Source organism: Camelina sativa, chromosome 2, assembly GCF_030686135.1.
Source record: "Camelina sativa cultivar CO46 ecotype springtype chromosome 2, ASM3068613v1".
Lineage (NCBI taxonomy): Eukaryota > Viridiplantae > Streptophyta > Magnoliopsida > Brassicales > Brassicaceae > Camelina > Camelina sativa.
In genome coordinates this window covers 14400332-14424127 of record NC_141881.1, presented here as the reverse complement: position 1 = coordinate 14424127, position 23796 = coordinate 14400332, and the positions used below count along the sequence as shown (strand labels likewise).

The following is a 23796-nucleotide window of genomic DNA, read 5'->3' as shown; positions in this document are numbered from 1 at the left end:
GATAGTTTGCTTGTGGTATGTTAAACACTCTCTAGACTAGGATACTCCACCGACATCAATTACCCAATCCTTAGGACTTCTTTCTTTCTGATTTTTATTACATTCCTGGAACTGTTTCGTTTGTTCATGCTTAGAATCGTTTTCGGTTTCACTTATTCTTGTTTGGTACTTGTCATACATTTTCGTTTATGATTATGTGACTCATTTCCGTTTTGTATTTTGACCATTCTAGGATTGTTAGAAAAACACTCTTTTTGAATTGGCTTAACTTGTGATTTCTTGAGTGATAGTAAGATTCCCAATTGGATTAACACCTTAAGTATTACAACTGCATAAGGTTAATTGAACCTGCTAGGATAGACACACAAAAATCCTAGTATCACATGCCATCTACAAACACAATTAAAGGCAACAAACAGGGATCTGTTTGAATCAGAATTAAAGAGAAGTTCAGAGACTGAGAAAGGCAAATGCAGAAAGAGAAGCTAGGGACAGCGCAAGGAAAAGGTTCATTTTTACTTTGTTACGTTTTTTCATCTTGTGTACGTACTGAACATGTTTACCCGATAAGAGTCTTGATATAGCTATTAAGATATATGAGTAAATATATTACTGATATACATGGGATACTACAAGACTTGTGTGGCACTGGGATGGGTTGCAATTATAGACTTTGGTAAAGATCAATTAGCATTCCATGTATCGTTTTCTTCAGTTAATTGTACATGCATTTAGATATTTTGGTAAAGATACATTTGGATGCCTTAATGTTTGGGACGTTCATGTTGTGCTTTACTGAATCACTTGAGGTATTTCTTCTATCTTGTCTAGATTGAGCATAAATATAGATTGGTTGGGGTTTGTGTTGACACATACGTAGGGTGCAAATATTGCAGGAGAGTATGGATAAGTTGAAGGCAAGATGTTCAAACCCGTTTGTGGATCAGAGCAAAGCCGCAGCTGTAAGCACTGAGTGGGAATCGTATGGTAACGATGTCGGAAGCTTGAACCCTGCTCCACCAGCTTCGCTTTCTGCCAATGTAGCTCAAGATTGGGAGATGTTTGATTGACATTTTATTATTGTTACTACCTATGTGGCCTTTTTCTTCATCTCTTTAGGAAACTATGTAAGTAAAATATGTTTTGTGTAATGAATGTTCTCCATAATTTATGTAATATTATATATATATATAAATCCAATTACACAAATTTTGTAAAACAGTGGTCAAATATACAAATTATATTCAATTAAATTCATATAGCAAAAAAATAATGATATGACATTCTACACACAATTTGTAACAAATTTATGACAAGTAATTCTGAAGATTTTTGTGAAAAAATAGCTACAAAATTTTGTGACTTTGTATAACTGTAAGGTACTGATCTTTATGATGCATACCTTAACAAATAGGAGTAGATAAATATAACAATTAGTAGCAACTTGCGACAAATTAATTTGTTTATAATTTGTAGCTATTTGCGATAATTTGTTATAAAGAAGAATTTTGTGACGACAAAATAGTTACAATCTTTTTTATGGTCTCAAATCTATAAAAAATTTATTTTTGCTAAGCATAACCGGTTATAACTACAAAACTTTTTGTAACTATACATTACAATTTTACTAGTGGCTACCACCAAGAAAATGGAACTACTGAAATTTAGCAATGTGATTGTCAATAAATGGAAAATCCAACTTAAAGAAAGTGTCTACAATAACTAAAGGAAAAAGAAAACTAACAATTTTTAAAAAAATATATTTACTTGCCGTTAAACAACTAAAAAGTTATGCTTCTGAACTTGGAAATTTGGAATGTCTACAAATTAAATAGTTAGGACTAGGTTTTTTATTTCGAGGGGTTAAATTTAGGAGTTAGGACTACCGTTATGTCCTTGTGGATATGCTAGCGTAAGAAATCACTCTTTTTTTTTTTTTTTTTTTTTCAATAGATCTTCTTCAAGCGTTTACTTGGATTCAAGAATCTATCAATCTAAAATGTCTTTTGATCTTTTTTTTCTCTATTTTTTTTAATATGTATGTAGTTGCAACGTGATGCGGAAGGCAAACAGCTCAAGAGAAGATTCAAAATGGTCAACTCTAGATAGAAACATACTTGCCACTATCTTCGATAAGCTTGACATGATGGACATTACCATGGGAGCTTCACGTGTATGCATCCATTGGTTCCTTGTCTCTCACAACAAATTACTGTGGGAAACCATCGACCTCACGAGGCTCAAACACAAGGGAAAAAATGTCCTCTACAAATACCGGGTCGACAAAGAAGCCCTAAGCTTTAGTAATCTTTCAATTAAGATGAGCCGGTTCTTCTTTAACTTTCGTAGAGTAAAACGCATAAAACTCAAGAATCTAATTGTTGAGATCACTAAGTTGAGCCGCACGGCTCCACGTAATGTGTTCTTTAACTTTAATTCCTATTTACAAAAGGAGGATCTCATGTTTGTTGCTGAGAGGTAAATCTCATCTTTATAGCTAAATAATAAACCATATATATATATATATATATATATATCTATAGCTCATATGTGTTTTTTTTTTTGTTTTCCAGGATGCCAAACATAGAGAAACTTGCTTTACCAGTTCCATTGTCACTGCGTAATGAGAAGAACTCATTTAGGTTTGCGTTTAGTCAGTGGAAGAATCTTAAAACACTGGTCATGGCTTATAATGAATTTACCTGGTTCTCATTCGAGATTCGAATTGTGGGAGAGAGCTGCAGTAACCTCAACAACTTGAAACTTATGGGTGATTTGGGAAACGACGATGCTGAAACAATCGTACATTACCTCCAGAGCCTCACTAGGTTGAGTTTGCGATGCTCTTTGATCGATGTTGAAGGAGTTCTCCTGCTAATCAGAGGTCTTCGAAACCTCGCTATCCTTAACTTGACACATTGCGTAATCTTGGGCTGGTATCTTATGATAAATGATGTTGTACAAGCTGCCACTCAGAAGCTTGACAAACTTATCACATGTGCAGAAGATGATTGTTCAGTTTGCGAAGATCGACCTTCCGGGGAGCATAATTTTTACAGGAAGAATTGGCGAAACGACGAGATAAAAGAACTTGAATTCTGAAATTTTGAAAAGGTTTCTTGATGTGTCTAATTTGAAAAAGTTATCGGAATCTATTTCTCAACCTCCGTTTACTTATGTGTTGTTCTTCCATTTGATAGATCATATCATAATATGCTTCATTTAATATGAACTGGATCGTATAGAGTTTTTCAGCATTTGATTTAGGCAACATTGACACACATAATCACAGAGGAGTGTCACGGCACCCTACAATTCTATCAACGACTTTGGTACTCATTGGGCAAGTCTTCAAGAAGGAAATCAACTTGATGCATTAAACTTAACGTAGAGAGAACTCTCAAACGTCGTGAAAGTTTAAATGAGGAGAAGATCTTAACTGTTAAAACTGAATAATATCACATAGTTCAGTACTATATGTTTAACTATCATGAGCAAATCTACGTAATTAATACCATAGTTTGTGATGCTCTACCGTCACCATGACAGCAATTTTATCACTAATCACATGTCTTAAAAACCTCACCATTCTTAACCTGTCACATTTCAAAGAGTTGGACTTCAATTCTAAAAGGATACATGATGACAATCTTGTTCAAGTTGCTGCAATGCTGCCACTCAAAAGCTTGAGAAATTTATCATATGTTCAGGAAACGATTGCAAGGTCTGCGAAGGTGGACCTAACATATTTGAGACGACACATTATTTTTTACGAAAAGAATTATTGATGTTTTATCCCGGATCCCTTCATTTCAAATACTATATTCATTCCATTTGGCCAGTGGAAATATTGTTATGCTTAAGATTCACTAAAAAAACCGATAGATGGGTTACACTCTCGTTATATTATAAGAAAACATTTCAAATACTATAGTCTAGAGGTATGAAAGCATGAAAGTGTCTTCCTTACAACAACCTAACACTCTCTACATAATCCGAAAAAACCACTGCTTTTGTCTCCCGATGCTTGAACTTGTAGTCTCCGTGTAATTTAACCTTGATTCCTCTAAGACTATTCGTGTCTGGATTGTAAAGGAAAACATAAAACTCATTATAATAGAACCGTGGTGCCAAAATTAACTCACCTCTATGAGTTGTGCCTCTGATAACTCTCAGATCATATTGTTTCCACTTCTTCCGAATTTTGATACTAAAACTTTCCTTCAACCATCCTAGATTCTCGGCTTGCTGATCCAAAACCCACACTTTCAAATCCGTCCCTGTGGTAGTGGCTAAAGCTACTTTCCCCTTGTAGCTAATCAAAGTTGAAAGATATAGAAACGCAGTTGGAAAATCCGCGGATACACTAGTAAAAAGATCCAACTTTTCCGACCCCAAATCGAATCTCATTAAGCTCAACTGCAACAAATCATCGCCCGTATAAGCAAGATAAAACAGAACTCCATCTATGCACACACTGTTAAGCACAGGACCATGAGGAGTTCTATAATCAATCATTCTCCATGGTTTGTTTTTATCTCCCAATGTGACTACTTGATGTTCAGATGATAGTTGTAATACTCGAGTTCGATCACCAGGAGGGCCAGGACGATGTTGCAATTTTTCCTTCATGCACAACACCAATAGTTTGTACTCATCATTAACCGGATCGTACCCGAAAAAACTATGTGCGACCGTACTGCTGGTTTCGACTCTAGGTATAGCTATGGATGTACCGGTGCTAGGGTTAACTATGCATTTATGTAGACCATATCCTAGGTTTATCAAACCATTGACATAATGAGAATGGTAGGCAGACTCTGGAAACGGACATGTAACACGTGATAGATAAGACGTTGATGATGATGTAGACAGCGAGAAGAAGTGCCAAACTTCGCAGTTCCGTTTTCTATCGAAGTCAATAAACGCGACCAGTAGACGAGGCTGCATCATGGAAGAGTACCTAACCTGGAACGACGTGATGAAATCTCGACTCCGTATCACTCCGGTCCAAAACTTAGAGAGTAGGAGACACCTAGCTACGGATTTCAAAGGCAGTCTTATAAATATATCCATCGCTAGTTCCACAGGAACATCATCGATGTTCATCTCTTTCAAGATTTCAGCAGAATTGTTCTCAGTTTTACTCTTCTTCGATTGACTTGTCGCCATGATCCTGACCCCCGCTCACTCTTGTTTAGAGAAACCCTAAATATCTCTAAGTCTCCCTTGATGTTCTTAAGTTCTATATAAGTTGAAATAGAGAGGCAACAGGCCCATATAGTCCAATAAACTCGCAAGCGTGGGATATTTTTGGTATTTTAATTTTTAACTAAATTGAAAAAAAACAAAACCCTAGTTAACTTTTTCACAAAACAAAATTTCCTCTTACCCAGCACTCGCCAGTCGCCACGAAAATGACCTAAGCAAGGTAGTTCTTCTACGTCTATCACCTTGCTATAGATTATGACTTATTACTACTATTTTTTTTTTTGTTTGATTATATTGTTTTTTTATGATGCTTTCGCTTTGGCTGGTTGTTCTGTTTGTTTACTGTTTTTGTAGAAAAAGTTTTTAAAATACTTTTTTCTAAGTAGCTAGGTATTTTGCTTATAATTGAACCTCAAATCACGACCGAATATTAAGTGCTTACAAGAACTGACTATTCGAATCTTTTTTCCCTAACATAGCTTCTTTGGTTTTGTTTTTGTTTTTGTATTTTTTCTTAAACACAAAATTAAGTTAAAGATCGTTGACATATTTTTGGTTTTAAGTACGTAGAGATGCAGTTTTGGTGTTGTAAATAAGTAGCATTATTTTGTAAGACACTACAATGTTTTGTTTCTGTATGTTAACCATTGACATATTCTTCTTTTGTTTGATAATGAAAAGTACTCTATTTCTCTTATTCAAGCTTTATGTAAATTCAAGAATCCATCTATCAACAATGATTTCAACATTTTTTTCTTCACCTTTTTTTCCCTTTGTATGTAGTTGTAACGTGATGGAGAAGGTAGAGAGCTTAGGAGAAGTTTCAAAATGGGCAGATGCAAACAGAGACATACTTGAACTTATCTTCAATAGGCTCAACTTGATGGACATTACCATGAGAGTTTCACGTGTCTGCATCTCTTGGTTCCTTGCCTCTCACAAAAGAGCTTTGTGGAACACCGTCGACCTCACCAAGCTCCAAGAATTAGATGTTTCCAACAGTTTTGTCTTTAAGAGTAAAGTACGACCAATCTTCTTTTACAAGCACTAGGTTGACAACGATGGAGGCCTTCATAAGAATCTTTTGTCTAAGATCATCTCCAGGTTCTTTCATGACTTTTTTGAAGTAGAAGGTGGCATAAGTCTCATGACTCTATTGATTGAGATCACCAAATTGAGCCGCATGGCCCCGAAGACTTTGTTCTTTCACTTCAATTCCTATATACAAGAAACAGGTCTGAAATTCGCTGCTGAGAGGTAAATCTCATCAATCATCTAATCAGATTTTCTTGCATGCATGGTGTGCCTCTCATACGTTTTTATTTTTATTTCTTGTGATTTTGTTTCTCAGGATGCCAAATATAGAGAAACTTGCTTTACCAATCTGGTCCTATCAAACCGAGAATTCATTGCAGTTTGCTTTCAGTCAATGGAAAAATCTGAAAACATTGATCATCGCCCATGAACACACTTTCACCGGGATATTTAGGTTTCACGCTGTGGGAGAGAGCTGTAGTAACCTAACCAACTTAAAATATTTGGGTTATTTGGCAGAATACAATACCAGCGAAATAGTGCGTTACCTCCAAAGCCTCAGGAGGTTGAGTTTGCGATGCTCTTTGATTAGTATGGAGGTAGTTAACAAGCTAATTACCGGCCTTCGAAACCTGACGATTCTTAACGTTTCACATTGCAAAAACTCGTTTAGTTTTCTTCCTATCGAAAAATCTACAGAAAATTTTGTAATACCCGCTGCCACTCAGAAGCTTGAAAATTTTATCAGTTGTCCTCAAGATTGTATGATTTGCAAAGATAGATGTCGTTACTCCTGGTCGTATCTCGCTGAGGATTGGCGGAACGACGAGATAAAGGAACTTCAATTATGAAATATATGAGAAGAAGTGTTTAGTGCTGATGCATGGTTTAGTATGTAATGTGCGTTTATTTTTTTTAGTTTAAATTTTAAATTTTAAATTTTAAATTTTAAATTTTAAATTTTAAATTTTAAATTTTAAATTTTAAATTTTTTACTCAAAGATAACTTTAAAATATATAGTTTTCTGTTCCTATTGTGTTGAAGCTTTCAATTTATTTCTGTAATCTTATTATATAAAGAAGATTTTGACATGTGTAAAAGTTAATATTTAATAGGAAGAATTTGATTATAACAAAAACAAATATTTATTAAAAAATATATTAATAATATAAAAAGATAATTATCAAAAATTACAAAAATATAAAAAATTACAAAATTTTGTAAAATAATTATGAGGAGATTATATATATAATATATATATTATATATTTCATAAAATTCAAAATTATAATATTACTTATTTTTAATTTTAAGTTATTAATTCTACAAAAACTAGAAATAGGGAATAAGGAAAATATACAATTAATTATTAATTCTAAATTTTGAAAATACTCACTTCTATATAAACGTCAATCGTCTCATATTTTTCATCTAATGAAATAATTTATTCAAAAACATTGCTTTCAACTTTGTTTAATTGGGAAATTTTTTTAATGGGATGGTAAATTTTTCTTATTTTTTTAAACCATAATTTTCTCCTACTTTTTCCTTTCTCAGTTACGAATATGTAAGATTAATATGTTGACCCAAAAAACGATTAATATATGCGTCTTCGTTTCCTAATACTGTATTTTAGAATTTATTGTAGTATTTTTATATTGTTTTGTTTAATTTATATTTTAATCTTTGAATTATTTGGGATTCACATATTACCGTATTTCTAATTTTCTATTATTTCTTAAATTATGTCAAAATAATTTTCTTCTGATTTCTCAACCTTGATTGGTTGGTCATAAACTCTTTTTTTTGCAAACATAATTGTTACCATTATTCATTCAATCCCAAAGGGAGATAACAAGTAGAAGCTCATCAACATAATAGGTGGATAAAATAGGCAAATTAAACACAAGCTTACAACAAACATAGATAGATAGATTGGAAAACACATAAATCGTTGTTGATCGATCCATAGGAGTTCGAAGACTGTGACACCCTGGTTTGCGGAAAGGTTTAAAAGAATTGATTTGGCCACCTATGTCACCAAAATGCACTTATATTTTCGGTCAAGGGTCTTGAGAAAACTTTATGATAGGTGACCTTTCTGGAAGTGATTGTCGGAACTGTGCGAGTGAGGACAAAACACAGGAAATGATCATTTGTTGATTTGTAGGGTCGGTAAACAAATTTTTAAAACCTCCCAAAAGAGAAATGAGAGAACCTTGCGTCCAACCTCGTCCACCATGGAGAGAACCTTGGCTGTACCTTCCTCCCTTAGGGAGATAACCTTGCGTCCAACCTCCTCCACCTCCCTCCCTTGGGGAGATAACCTTTTGTCCAACCTTCTCCACCATACAGGACAAGCTGTCACCAATTGAGCTGCAAGCTAGCAGTGGGCTAGTGGGGTCAACGGGACAGATTATTATAGAAGGTGGGCCCATGGTCTGAGAGTGGACATGGGCTCACTAAGCAAGGTGGCGGTTGGGACGCTACAGAGACAGAGGCTATATCATGGTGTTTCAAAGAAACTTCCACGAAGACATTGGAAAATTAAACATTAGCTACTATCAAAAGATTTTGTGAAGTTAGAAAATTGTTTTTACTTTCATTGGTTGTCGGAGCAGAGCCAATGTTCTCTTTATGGTGGAGAAGGTTGGACACAAGGTTATCTCCCCAAGGGAGGAAGGTGGAGGAAGTTGGACGCAAGTTTATCTCCCCAAGGGAGGAAGGTAGAGCCAAAGTTCTCTCCATGGTGGAGGAGGTTGGACAGAAGGTTCTTTCTATAAGGGAGGAGGGCGGAGCCGAGGTTTTCTCCATGGTGATCATACATTATTGTGATGATACATCATTGATTAGTATACTATGTAATATATTTTTTATTTCAAAATGTTATTTGAGCTACATCATGGTGTGTCAAAGGCACTTCCACGAATATATTGGAAAATTTAACATTAGTTACTATCAAAAGATTTTGTGATGTTAGAAAGGGTCTTTAGTTTCATTGATTTTTGGAGCAAACCATTTTGAGATAGCTAAAAGAAGTGAACATGTTCTCTCCACACATGAGGAGGGCAGAGCCGAAGTTCTCTTTATGGTGGAGGAGGTTGGGATGCAAGGTTATCTCCCCAAGGGAGGAAGGTGGAGAAGGTTGGACGCAAGGTTATCTCCCCAAAACAGGAAGGTGGAGCCATGGTGTTCTCTATGGTGGAGGAGGCTGGACGCAAAATTCTCTCCATAAGGGAGGAAGGCGGAGCCGAGGCTCTCTCCATGGTTGGTCATACACTATTGTGATGATACATCATTGATTAGTATATTATGTAATATATTTTTAATTCGAAATGTTTTTTGAGCCAATAATTTTATTAATTAAAAAAACTATGCAAAAGTGAAAGTAAAAAGACAAAATAGTTGGCTTAATGTGTTCATACAGACATTTTCTAGGTGGTGCTAAAAAGTATATTTGTAATATAGAGTATATTTAGGTGTTAAAAAATACGCTTTTAATGGTAACATAAATAAAAAATTTGTAAATGGATATAAAATCAATATATTATAGCAAAATTAAAATTTATAAATAATATAAAACAAATTTTAATATATTTTTATTAAATTTAATTTTATTTACAAAACTTTAAACCTGTACATCGGGCGGGTCCTTATCTAGTTGTGTATACACTTGTATATGTACAATTTGTAAATAATGTATTTCTGAATATAGAAGATTCACACTTTCAATGCACACCATTCATACATGACGATTAGAATTATGTGTCCTGTACATTTGTTACACACTTACACTTACGATCAAACTTCTCATATACTAGGTTTGTACTCACAAAGCTTTTCAGTTACTTCTCCTCAAATCGGATTAAAAGGTTTCAGCGGGATACGCAGATATAACAATAATTGTAAAATTATCAATCCCCTGATTTTTTCTTTTTGACATTTTTAAATTGACAAACCACAATCAATAGCAAAATTCCTACTATGTGGCATAACACAATTTAGTGGAATCGAACTCTAATGGAAAAGATGGAGTCAAGATGACTTAACCACTGGATACATCCCCACTATCAATCCTTTAAATGTAATGTTTTCGTTTTCAAAAATCTGAATTGTAAGACATGTAAAAAAAATCAAAATTCTTTTTATTATATGATGTGATGATAGCTGTAAAAAAAATATGAAGGAGAGCCCATAACATTGTTTTCGCTATGTGAAAAAACGCTCTCAGGCACCGGAGTCCAAGATGACTAAAAGGTGTTATGTTTTCAAATTGGAATAGATCTCATCCACCCTTTCTTTCCTTTTCAAGTAATGTTCAAAGTTTCCAATGGACAAAGCAATGGTGCTCCTCGTCCCCGACAGATCCACACGACATTTCTGCTCCCCTTCTCACCTTTTTCTCATTGTCTAATCCTCCTCAAATACTTTTCCTCTTGTGACTCTCCTTTCTTATGCTTTTGATTTTCTGCACCCTGCAATCTTTTCAACTCGGTTCTCTGCTCTTGCTATGTATTCAAAAAAGTTATGTGGCTCTCTTTAGTGGCGATTTTTTGTTCCCTGCTTTCCTCTTTGTTCACTCACTCAAGAAATGAAGAACTCTAACCGGAATGGTCAAGCCACCAGGGATACTACTTCCTCAGAAGATGATGAGCCAGTCCGACGCCCAGCTTTGGACAATGCCTCCTAATGTGTGTAGAATTTCACTCCAAATCTTTTACCTGAAAAGACTACACGATGACTAAAAGTGCACAGTTAATCAATTGTAGTATTTTAGGATCGATCCCACATAGAGTAATAGCAAACACAAATTGAATTAAAAGAGAAAGAACTATGGCTAAGACTAAAGAAGAGATTGGGGTTTTGGTTTTCCTAATAACTATTGCAAGAAAATAAAAAGGTTTTAAAACTATAAGACTAAGGCGTTGGGCGTTTTGGGAGTCATCTTAGGGTTTTCATGGTTTTAAGCAATATTAAGTGTAAGATCTAATAAGTAAATACTAATTTTCGGTTTAGGTTATCAACTACGAAACACTAATGAACTAACAAGCTATTCTCATAGAATGAAAGTCTAAAGTCTTCACACTCCGTTACTCAACTTTCGTAGGCAACGTCGCATGTCAACCAGCTAGCTAAACAAGTTCGATACATTCACCAAACCTCGCAACTCAACTTACGCAGGTTACGAGCAAGGCTTCGGTATAACACTAGTTCGGAGAAGTAGGATAACACGGTTAGCGCTCCCATTCTCTAGATCAGTGCTTGGTGATCAATCCAAGCATAAGCATTAAGATAAAGATGTCCCAAAAGAACTCTAATATAAAACCGAAAATAAGATCTAACAACCTAATAGAAGCGAACCTATGAATTCCCCTTGAATCATCCCATAGAACCCAACAAATTAAACTACTCGCTCATGATGCTAAGAAACAACAATGATATTATAAAGTATAGCATCAAAAGTGAATCAATAAACAAAAGGGGGTTAAAAGTAAACTTCTCTATTTGTCACAAAAGTAACTTGATCCCAAAGCAAAGATAGTATGAAAGAGCTAGAAAAAGTAGAAAGAGAGATTTGGTGTCTTTGGCGATGGCTTCTAAGAGGAGGTGAGAGAGGACGAGCTTCGACGGCGGTAGAGGAGTCTCTGGTCATCTCTAGGTCGGCTGCTGGTGGCGTGGATGAAGATCTTAGAGGCACAAAGGAAGCACACCCTGAAAACCCTAGGTCTTAAGAGTATTTATAGGGTTTTGTTTAGGGTTAGGGTTTTGTAAGTGTAGAAACGTCTTCTCTTCTTAAGTGCAGGATAAGAGGCGGCGAAATAGGCTTATGGACCGTGGAGGAGGCTTGGACTGGGCCGCCGTGATGGTCGGTGGTCAGGCCTTGAACAAAAGCCCATCGTTAAGTCGGTTGGATGAATTTCGGATGGATGAATGGATTGACTTGGTTCCACTTCGAGGAGAAAGATGACTCTTCCAGCTTTCCATAGACACCAAACATGAGATATTTTGAGTTCTTGAAGCTCTCCAAAAGTTGCCCGTACTATAAAGCTCTGAAACTTTCCTAAAACGTATTTTCTTTCCTTTTTTGTCCAAATAGCTATTAAACCTGTAAAACCTTGTTGAAACCTGAAATACTTGATAATAGACATTTTATGCCTAAAATCTCATCAAACTCTTCCTAAATGCATATGAAAACTATAGCTAATATAAGTAAAATAATGATGTTATCAACTCCCCCAGACTTAGGGGGATGTATTCAAACCATGATTTTGGAGAATTTGATGGGATTTAGGAAATTTTAAATTTTGATAGATTTTAGGGAAGTTCATATGATTTTCTGTAAAATTCTTTCAAATCCCACCTAAAACCATGGGATTTGGATTTCTATATTTTTAACTAAACAAATCCTCCAGAATCCTCCAGAATCCTAAAAATTATTAAAATCCTAATCCACAAAACTGTTTTGAATAACAGTGGATTTTAAAGTAGATTTTTAAATCATCAGTTCAATAACAGTATATTTTAATAGACTTTTTAAAATCCATGATTGAATAACATAGAATTTGTAAATTTCACACAAATCACTTAAAATGTCAAGTTGAATACAATGGTCTCTCGGTCTTCCTAAAATCAATGGTCTCTCGGTCTTGTCTTCCATATCTAGGATGTGAAAGTCGGTAGGAACTATGCAGTATCCTACTACAAGTTGTAGGTCTCGAAAAAATCCGTCGGGAACCTTTTGTGATGAGTCTCCAAAGACTAGACTGAGGTTGGATGGAGATATGTCTCGCAATCCTAGTGTATCGGCTACACTTCTTGACATAACATTAACATTAGCACCAGAATCACAAAGAGAGTTAGAGAATTCAATGCCAGTTATGGAGCATGAGCAAACAAAACGTCATGGGTCTTCAGCTTTAGGTAGTCTCCTTAAGGGGTAGTGGCTTGCGGTTTCTTTATCAAATGGACATGTCATGCGAATGACATCCTCATAATAGTCAAAGAGTGGTACCATAGGCTTGGCTTCACGGCAGTCAAGGGCTGGTATGGCTGAGATAGCATTGCAAAATCCTTTAGGATTCTCTTGGCGTGGCGTGGAACGGCATTAGCGGTTTGAGCAACTTGAGTTTCAAGCTTCTTGACATGGATAGAAATGCTTTCAAACTTCCCATTCAGTTCGGTATAGATGTTATCCATCCTTGAGTTGATATCTCTTGATTGCTTTTGAAAAGCAACAAGGAGTTCTTGCATCTTTGTGTCGGTATTAGCATCAGCTTGAGTGGTAGGCGCCTGGGCTGGTCTGGATTGGAAAGGCGGCTTGTTGTGTTGAATTGAGGTCTCGGCTGAAAGTTGTTGTTGTTGTTTCCACCAAAGTTGTTTCCTTGAAAGCGGTTAGCTTGCTGAGGATAGTTCTGATCTTGGGGATTCTCCACATTAGGGTTCCTATAAGAAAGGTTAGAAGTATTTCTAAAATTGTTGTTGAAGTTGTTGTTGTACCCACGGTTTTGGTAGTATCCTTGAGCACCAACATAGTTGACTTCTTCTTCTTGGTCATAAGAATCTTCTTGGAAAGGCTCCATGTTTCCATTGTTAATAATCTCACAAGAGTTTACTCCACTTTGTTGGCTTCTTAGAAGTTGGTTCATCATGTTCTTGAGGTCGGCAATCTCCTTAGCATCAGAATTGCTAGAACGGATGGTTCTATCAAAATCGGTGCAAGTGTTGCTACTACTTGCGGCAAGGTTGTCGATGAGAGCTCTTCCTTCTTGAACTGTTTTAGTGGTGAAATCTCCGTTGCTGGCTGTGTCGAGTGAAAGTTGATACTTAGGGTGTAATCCTCTATAGAAGGTACTTAAGAGGTTACCTTGAGCGAAACCATGATGGGGGCAGTCACGTTCATAGTCCTTGAAACGTTCCCATGCTTCATAAATTTTTTTGACCGGTCCTTGTTAAAAACTTTGCAGCTTGTTGCGAAGAGAGTTGGATCTTGACTTGGTGTAGAAGTGGCTAAGAAAGGCTGACTTGCATCCTTCCCAGCTAGTGAGCGATCCAGGTGGTAGAGACTTTAACCATCTATGAGCCTTGTCGGCTAGAGAGAAAGGAAAAAGCTTACACTTCAAGTAATCTTCGGGAACTCCATTGGTTCTTGTTGTAGAGCAGATTTCTTCAAAAAGATCAATGTGGTCCATCGGATGTTCGGTAGTAAGGCCATGGAACTGATTTTGTTTCACCAAACCAATAATTTGAGGTTTAATCTCGTAGTCACGTCTTGGAGGATGAATGATACGGATAACAGCGCGGTCTTGAACGAATTGGTTAGGAGCATCATAATCGGCTATGGTAAGGTTAGGTGTGGCACGTCTTAGAGGGTGCACATAAGCAGGTTGTCTTCCGCCAGCTTGAGGAAGTGGTGGATTAATGACGAGAGCAGGCTGGTGAGGAGGAACATCGAGGTTGTCTCCCTTGCCTAGAGGATTAGCATCACAAGGAGCTTGTAAGTTGTCTCGGCCAACTTCAGGGTCGAGTTGCGGATCAGCGGCTACAAGGTTGGGGTTGCCACCTTGTGCGAGAATTGGTTCTCCTTGCTCGTCAAGGGCAGGAGGTATCAGCGGTTGGTCGAGGTTAAGGAAACCTTGGTCCTGGTTCCTTTCTTCGGCCATAAGTTGTTGTCTTCGAAGTTTCATGATTTCACGTTCTAGTCGATCAATGTCTTGAATTGGAGATACGGTTCCGGAGGGTTGGCTCCTAGTCATGCACTACAAAATCCAAAAACAGAAACTAAAAGGGAAAATAGAGGTTATCAAAAACAAGAAAATTAAAACTAAAATTGAAAGATTTAAAAGAAAAATTTCAAAGTATCTTAGACGAGAGTTCTTATCAAATTCAATGGGCACCTAGTTACTCCCCGGCAACGGCGCCAAAAAGCTTTGATGTGTGTAGAATTTCACTCCAAATCTTTTACCTGAAAAGACTACATGACGACTGAAAGTGCACAGTTAATCAATTGTAGTATTTTAGGATCGATCTCACAGAGAGTAATAGCAAACACAAACTGAATTAAAAGAGAAAGAACTATGGCTAAGACTAAAGAAGAGATTGGAATTTTGGTTTTCCTAATAACTATTGCAAGAAAATAAAAAGGGTTTAAAACTATAAGACTAAGGCGTTGGGCATTTTGGGAGTCATCTTAGGGTTTTCATGGTTTTAAGCAATATTAAGTGTAAGATCTAATAAGTAAATACTAATTTTCGGTTTAGGTTCTCAACTACGAAACACTAATGAATCTCATAGAATGAAAGTCTAAAGTCTTCACACTCCGTTACTCAACTTTTGCAGGCAACGTCGGATGTCAACCAGCTAGCTAAACAAGTTTGATACATTCACCAAACCTCACAACTCAACTTACGCAGGTTACGAGCAAGGCTTCGGTATAACACTAGTTCGGAGAAGTAGGATAACACGGTTAGCGCTCCCGTTCTCTAGATCAGTGCTTGGTGATCAATCCAAGCATAAGCATTAAGATAAAGATGTCCCAAAAGAACTCTAATATAAAACCGAAAATAATATCTAACAACCTAATAGAAGCGAACCTATGAATTCCCCTTGAATCACCCCATAGAACCCAACAAAGTAAACTACTCGCTCATGATGCTAAGAAAAAACATTGATATTATAAAGTATAGCATCAAAAGTGAATCAATAAACAAAAGGGGGTTCAAAGTAAACTTCTCTATTTGTCACAAAAGTAACTTGATCCCAAAGCAAAGATAGTATGAAAGAGCTAGAAAGAGTAGAAAGAGAGATTTGGTGTCTTCGGTGATGGCTTCTAAGAGGAGGTGAGAGAGGACTAGCTTCGACGGTGGTAGAGGATTCTCTGGTCGTCTCTAGGTCGGCTGCTGGTGGCGTGGATGAAGATCTTAGAGGCACAAAGGAAACACACCCTGAAAACCCTAGGTCTTAAGAGTATTTATAGGGTTTTGTTTAGGGTTAGGGTTTTGTAAGGGTAGAAACGTCTTCTCTTCTTAAGTGCAGGATAAGAAGCGGCGAAATAGGCTTATGGACCGTGGAGGAGGCTTGGACTGGGCCGCCGTGGTGGTCGGTGGTCAGGCCTTGAACAAAAGCCCATCGTTAAGTCGGTTCTTCTTATGTCGGTTTATAGCACGTCCTGGTAAATCGGGCATAACGTTCTGATGGATGAATGGATAGACTTAGTTCCACTTCGAGGAGAAATATGACTCTTTCAGCTTTCCATAGACACCAAACATGACATATTTTAAGTTCTTTAACCTCTCCAAAAGTTTCCCGTACTGTAAAGCTCTGAAACTTTCCTAAAACGTATTTTCTTTCCTTTTTGGTCCAAATAGCTATTAAACCTGTAAAACCTTGTTGAAACCTGAAATACTTGATAATAGACATTTTATACCTAAAATCTCATCAAACTCTTCCTAAATGCATATGAAAACTATAGCTAATATGTGTAAAATAATGATGTTATCACCTCCCTGCTCAATAGGTTCCTTATCACTCTGATAGGGCGAGTTTTTCATACCACTAGAAGAAGTATGGAAGCGTTTTTGGCCATATGCCAAGTGCTGGGATCTAGGATGTAGATGGAAGGGTCTGTGGTTTTGACTTGGGGAATGGAAGATTCCACATCAACTTCAAAATAGAGAACGACCTGCAAAAAGTTCTCAAGAAAAGACCATGTCATTTTAATAAATGGACATTCTCTGTGGAGAGATGGAAGCTCAATTTCCAAGAGGATCTCTTGAGCTCTGTTCACTTCTGGGTGATGGTTTGCAACATGCCTCTACAATGCTGGGTGGAAGAAGCATGTAGGGGAATTGGAGCTGTTGTTGGTCGGGTGATAGAAGTTGACACAACGGAAAAAGGGTTCAATTCACCGTAAACGTCACTAAATCCCTGAAATTTAAAAAGAAGTTTGGGTCTCTCTAACCTATGAGAAGCTGCACCGATACTGCTTCTTTTGCAAGATGATATCGCATGAAGAGCAAGACTGTCCTCAGCTCAATGAGCACCAAAATCATCTCAGCAGAGACAGGCGAGTGGTTGTTGACCCTTACAATGCTCGGAGATCTGAGGAGGAGAAACCTTCAGCTCATCCTCATGAAAGACACCACCGCGATGTGGTCCGTGGGAGAGAAGAGAGATGAGCGGTAGGAAGAAACAATGAACACTGATATGACGCATAGCCCCCTCGAGACGAAACAAATCACTCCTACCAGCAGAAGAACCCATCTTCCAATCGCCCTGTGAGAAGGATCTTGTATGAGTCTCAAGATATATCTTGATTTTGTGAGCAAACACATCCTATCTTGCAATGCGATGGGACAGAGAAGATGAAACACTCCTCCATTAGTAGATAGACATCCATCCAATCTTCTTCGTGGTCAAAGGAAAAGCAAAAAGAGGCAGTAAGAGGAGCAAACCGTAGTAAGCACTGGGAACAGCTTGTCCAAGGAGAAACAAGGGTTTATGTAGTCAAGGGACAAACCTCGTAGAAGAGAATCACCTCTCCGAATCAGGTCTCCTCTTATGGAAGAGCCAATCAGAGAGCACCGACATAGTTTCCGTAGACCTCTTCGCCACCAATCAAGCTGGTCAATAAGAAACCACCCCTTGACAACTGCTGTTGTCAAAGGCAAAGGGAATATGGTGGAGAGCAAGGAAGAACACCTGGTGGAGGGGGATGAAGGTGAGGAACAGGAGGACCTTTAACTTAATTTCGGCGAACTTTGAATTTGGATCTTGTTTGGGTACTGGTGGTGACGGCGGAGCAAAAGATACCCAACTGCCGCAGCTCCAACATAACCTAACTATGCTCTTGCTCTCTGAAGGATAGAACCAGATCGTAAATTTGGCAGATCCTGCTGATATCGCAATCGCCGGTAACCTGGTGGAGGAGGAACTAGTTCTCTCAGATTGGGAAGTGGAAGAAAACCAAATTAGGATTATAAACAAAACTGGTGTGATTCAAGGAAACAAATCGATCCCCTCTGACTAGGAGAACCTCATCAAGGGAGATGATGTATCCGATAGAGAAATTATTAAAGAAGGCATGCAAATGATGCATGAGCTGGAGAAGGAGATGATCCTTGATGGTCTTCTTGAGAATGAAAATCTCCTTGGCGAGGACCTGATGGAAGTAGAGCGTGATAGAGTTGTGGATTCCGATGATAGCCAGGAAAAAACATTCTCGGAGCAGGTGATTCCTATCATTCATCGTCCAGCGGAGTAGCATACATCAGTGTCGTCTCAGTCCCCATCGAGCAAAAGAACAAGATCACCAAGCAATGAGCAACGTGGGAGAAATTCAAGGCAGTCTACTGGGCCAGAGAAAGAAGCTAGGGGTCTAACAAAGAAAAACTAATATTTGGGTCAAAGAAAGCTGAGCCCAAGAAGATTGTCCCTTGAAGCCCAAAGTGTGGGCTTTGTTGAAAATCCATGGTGTTCCCTTCATCTTCCCTACTGGGCGAGGTAGAGATTTTGGCGCACTCGATCAGAATTTGAAAATGTTCCCTTGGGTGATGTGGTACATTTGGAAGACAAGAAACAAGAAAGTCTGTAACAACCCGTCCCGTGGACCCCACTAGCCTCACTGCTAGCCCACTAGCCTCACTGCTAGCCGCCCCAACAGACCCCAAGCTGGCCCTGCAGGGCATCGATCCTAACCCATCACTGTGGATATCCCAATCCACCAGCAGGTTATTGGTGCGTCAGGCGTTCCTCGAACCCTGGTCCTCACCCTTTAAAAACCTTCCCACAGGACAAGTTGCCACCAATTGATCTGCACGTCAATTGGTGACAGCTTTTTTTATGTGACAACCCGTTCCGTGGACCCCACTAGCCTCACTGCTAGTTGCCCCCATAGACTGGCCCTGCAGGGCATCGATCCTAACCCCTCACTGTGGACATCCAAATCCACCAGTAGGTTATTGGTCACCAGACGTTCCTCGAACCCTGGTCCCCACCCTTTAACAACCTCCCACAGGACAAGCTTGTGGATCTGCAGCTCCCCACCTTTTGAACCCTGGTGGATCTACAGCTTAATTGGTGACAGCTTGTCCAGGGGAATGTTAAGCTTTTATTAAGTTTATATATATATCAAAAATATAATTTTAAAAAATGAGAATCAAAGTTTTCATCTATATTAACATTTTTATCTACATTAAGAATCGAAGCTAACATGTTTTGAAAAACAAAATAGGAATTAAGTTGTTGTTTTCTTTGTTTGCAAAGAATTTAGAGATATAATATCTTCAAAAAATAATAGAAGTGTCATTAATATTGTATAGCTTCTATTTCCATAAAATATTGATTGCAGTTTGTTATATTTCTAGTATGAATGGAATGTAAAATATTTAGGAAACAAATCTGATGTAATTGTTATTTTAGGAAATTTTCTAGGGGTTAAGATTGTAAATAAAATTTTAAATAACTACAACTAAAAGGGCATAACACAAAATGTACTTAAAAAATATTAATATAGACTAGGATTTAACCTGCGGTACACCGCGGGACAATATTTTTAATTTTAAAAATTTTAAATTTATATTATATTTATTTTTTATTTTATTATAGATTTATTAATTTTTAAAATATAAAATTTTACAGGTATTTGATATAAGTATTCAAAGTATAGAATTTTTGTAATGTTTTCAAGGTTTTAACCCGTGTGGTATATGTATAGTCTAGTAATATATTTATCTCCTGGTACACATCTAAAAGTCTTTAAGAAAAAAAAAAACAATTCCACTTAACTCCCTATATGGGATTAATGCCAACCCGTCTTACCAAAATCAAAATAAGTTTTTGCGTAAAAAGAAAATAATCAAAATAAGTTTTTTTATCAAGTTTAGTTATGTTAATTTTTTTTCCCAAATTGGCATATTTTTATAGTTTATAATTTTTCCATGTCAATATATATAGTTTATGATAATTAATAGAATTTTAATTTTTTGGTAATTCCTCAAAAAATAAAAAATAAACCAAATTATATGGGGGTTTTCAACATATTTAATGTGACAATTTATAATTGGATTTTCGATTTAGAAAATTTATTAATATTAATATAATTATGGAGATTGTAAACTTTTGTGATGGAAAATTTGTTGTATTTCATTTAAATTTGAGAGATTCTAGCATCCATAAAAATAGTTTTGGAGATTTAATAGGTTAAAACTTTAATGGGTAGAGTTATTTTTGGAAAAATCGGAATGTATAGATGTTGTTAAGATTTTATGGCAATAAATGTAACAAATGTTGGTCAATTTAAGAAAGTTTAGTATTTGAGTTTCTCTGCAATGTTATTTATGGAATTATTTTAAGGGTTAATATTGTAAAAAACAAGTTAAATAAGTAAAACTTAAAGGGCATAAACCAAATTGTACTTCAAAAATTTTAATATAGATTTTAAACCGCGGTACACCACGGGACAATATTTTTACAATAAAAAAATTAAATTTTAATTTTGTTTCTTTTGTTTAGTGTTCAAGATTGTATAATTGTACTTTAATTGTTAATTATAAAATTTGATCAATTATATACCGCAGACACGTGACAATTATTTAGTTTTATTTATACTAATGTTACATTTGTAGCGTATCAAATTTCTTATGGTTATAAAAATAGAAATTTTTACTGCTTTTTTAGATTTAACCCGTGAAAGAATTATTTTTACATTATTATATTTTTAAAATTTTAGTGTTTTTAAATTTAATCCATAAGTTTAAAGTTGTTTAGATTTAACCCGTGAAATAATTATATCCATAAAAGTTATTATGCAGTATACCGCATATTAATTTATATTATAAATACTCCAATTTATTAGATTTAACGCGTGAAATAATTATTTTTGCATTTTTTATCAGCATATTAATAACCATTAAAGTTTTAATTGTTCATATGAAACAATATAGTTATTACTGAATACAATTAGAGTTTTTAAAAGAAGAAAATATTGTATAGATATTTTTGGCATATGTTATTAAGTGTAATAAATTTCTTAATATATAAATTATTTTAGGAAATTATAAACCAAATTTGTAGAAACATTTTAGGAATCTAATTGATTCTGTTTGTATGTGCAATTTTTTAATGATTAACTTTGTAAATAAGTATAACTTAAAGGACACCAAATGTACTTCAATTTATAGAAACACCACGGGATAATTACTTAGATTTATTTATTATAATGTGAGAAATCTGAGGAATCAACTCCGAAGTACCTCAAATCAAGTAATGTAGATGACTAAATATACATTTTACAATCAAAATATGTAAAGCAAAAATTTCTATATAAAGTCTATACAAACAAAATCTCTAAAAATAGTTTTTGTGATTTTATGGGATTAAAACTTTAATGGGTAGAGCTGTTTTTGGAAAAATTGGAATGTATAGATATTGTTAAGATTTTATGGCAATAAATGTAAAAAATGTTGATCGATTTAAGAAAGTTTAGTATTTGATTTTCTCTGCAATATTATTTATGGAATTTTTTAGGAGTTAATGTTGTAAATAAAAACTTAAATAAGTAAAACTTAAAGGGTAGAATCCGAAATGTACATCTATATATAGATTAATCAAATCAACCCTTGAAGTAAACTTGTCTCCTTAATTTACAAATTAATTAATAAATCATATTATCTGAGTGTCGGACCCCAACTCTTATTATGTAGAAGCATTAATCAAATCAACCCTTGAAGTAAAATGGAATTATTGAAATTTAGCGTGTCGATAGATGGAAAGTCAAACTTGGAAATTTTCTACATTGACTAAAAGAAATAAGAAATAACAAAGTGAAAATATATATATATTTGGAATGTCTGTATATATATTTTCCCGTCAAAGAAACTAGAACGTACTCTATAACCTATGCTTCTGAACTTGGAAATTTGGAATGTCTATGAAATATTAGGACTAAGTTTTTTATTTTTTTATTAAATTTATGCAAATGTAAGGCTTTCTTCATAAATAATGCTTTTTATTATTTATAGATGTTATTCTCTATTTCGCTTGTTCAAGCTTTTACGTGGATTTAAGAATTGAAGGTATTTTTATCTAAAATGTTTTAAAGCTGCTGTTTTATGTACGTATGTAGTTGCAACGTGATGGAGAAGGCAAACAGCTCAAGAGAAGATTCAGAATGGTCAACTCTAGATAGAAACATACTTGCCATTGTCTTCGATAAGCTCGACATAATGGACATTACCATGGGAGCTTCGCGTGTATGCATCTATTGGTTCCTTGTCTCCCACAACAACGACAGAACTCTGTGGAATACCATCGACCTCACCAAGCTAAAACACAAGGGAAAAAACGTCTTCTATAAATACCGGGTTGACGATGAAGTAGAAGAAGCCCTAAGCTTTAGTAATTTCATAATTAAGATCGACAAGTTCTTTTTTAACTTTTATAAAGTAGAAGGTATAAAACTCAGGGATCTATTGATTGAGATCACTAAGTTGAGCCGCACGTCCCCGCGGAATTTGTTCTTTAACTTTAATTCCTATTTACAAAAGGAGGATCTCATGTTTGTTGCTGAGAGGTAAATCTCATCTTTATAACTAAATAATTAAAGCAAATATATGTATATATAGCTCATATGTGTTTTTTTTTTTTGTTTTCCAGGATGCCAAACATAGAGAAACTTGCTTTACCAGTTTCATTGTCACTGTATAATGAGGTGGAGTCATTTAGGTTTGCGTTTAGTCAGTGGAAGAATCTTAACACACTGATCATGGCTCATAATGAATTTATCTGGTGTTCATTCCAGATTCGAGTCCTGGGAAGGAACTGCAGTAACCTCAACAACTTGAAACTTATGGGTTATTTGGAAAATTACGATACTGTGCAAATCGTGCGTTACCTCCAGAGCCTGAAGAGGTTGAGTTTACAATGCTCTGAGGTCTATGTTGAAGATGTTATCTCGCTAATCAGAGGTCTGGGAAACCTCACGATCCTTAACCTGACACATTGCCGATACTTGTCCAATAGTTATATCACGAGAAATCATATTGTACAAGCTGCCACTCATCAGAAGCTTGAAAAACTTATCATGTGCTCCAGAAATAATTGCAGAATTTGCCAAAAAGAGCGACCTAGACTGTTTGGGTGGAATACTTATTTCGAGAAGTATTGGCGAAATGATGAGATAAAGGAACTTGAATTTTGAAAAGTTCGAAAAGTTTTGTTAATGTGTTTTGATAAGTTATTGGATTCTGTTTTCACAACATCTATCTTAAATATTGTTTCATTTGATATATGATATGCTTCATTCATTCAGTCTCTTTTTTATTTTAAGTCAAATTTTGTTTTCCTCTCTGTTTTTCCCACCTTTTCTTTTTGTTAACCTCTATGATTTTCAAATGAATGTGACGTTTATCATTGGAAATTAGGCAAAGTTTAGCAATTGACATAATCTCGGATGAGTGTCACGGCCTTCAATTTGATTGACGACATACGTGTACTCTTTAGGCAAGCCTTCAGGAACAAAATCAACTTGATTTTCACGTTCGATGATCTTTTTCA

At 35.9% G+C, this 23796-nt stretch overlaps 1 protein-coding gene, 1 non-coding gene and 3 pseudogenes across 2 annotated transcripts; 4 read left to right on the top strand and 1 right to left on the bottom strand.

Moving 5' to 3' along the window:
- Window positions 1-2056: 2056 nt before the first annotated feature.
- On the top strand, window positions 2057-3102 carry LOC104749043 (putative F-box protein At4g11580 pseudogene; annotated as a pseudogene).
- An 864-nt stretch (window positions 3103-3966) lies between these two features.
- On the bottom strand, window positions 3967-5172 carry LOC104718657 (F-box protein At4g11590-like). Its single transcript, XM_010436438.1, has one exon. The coding sequence runs from the start codon at window positions 5170-5172 to the stop codon at window positions 3967-3969; it is 1206 nt and encodes a 401-aa protein (XP_010434740.1).
- Window positions 5173-5998: 826 nt separating this feature from the next.
- On the top strand, window positions 5999-7097 carry LOC104749049 (putative F-box protein At4g11580 pseudogene; annotated as a pseudogene).
- A 7021-nt stretch (window positions 7098-14118) lies between these two features.
- Window positions 14119-14227, top strand: LOC147948600 (small nucleolar RNA R71). The gene has a single exon (XR_015586203.1). It is a non-coding gene; the product is annotated as a small nucleolar RNA R71 (small nucleolar RNA).
- Window positions 14228-22376: 8149 nt separating this feature from the next.
- LOC109126428 (putative F-box protein At4g11580 pseudogene) lies at window positions 22377-23440 on the top strand (annotated as a pseudogene).
- The last annotated feature ends 356 nt before the right edge of the window (window positions 23441-23796 follow it).

What these genes read in the sequence shown, in the direction of transcription:
- LOC104718657 (XM_010436438.1), bottom strand. Translation starts at nt 5,172, where the DNA reads ATGGCGACAAGTCAATCGAAGAAGAGTAAAACTGAGAACAATTCTGCT.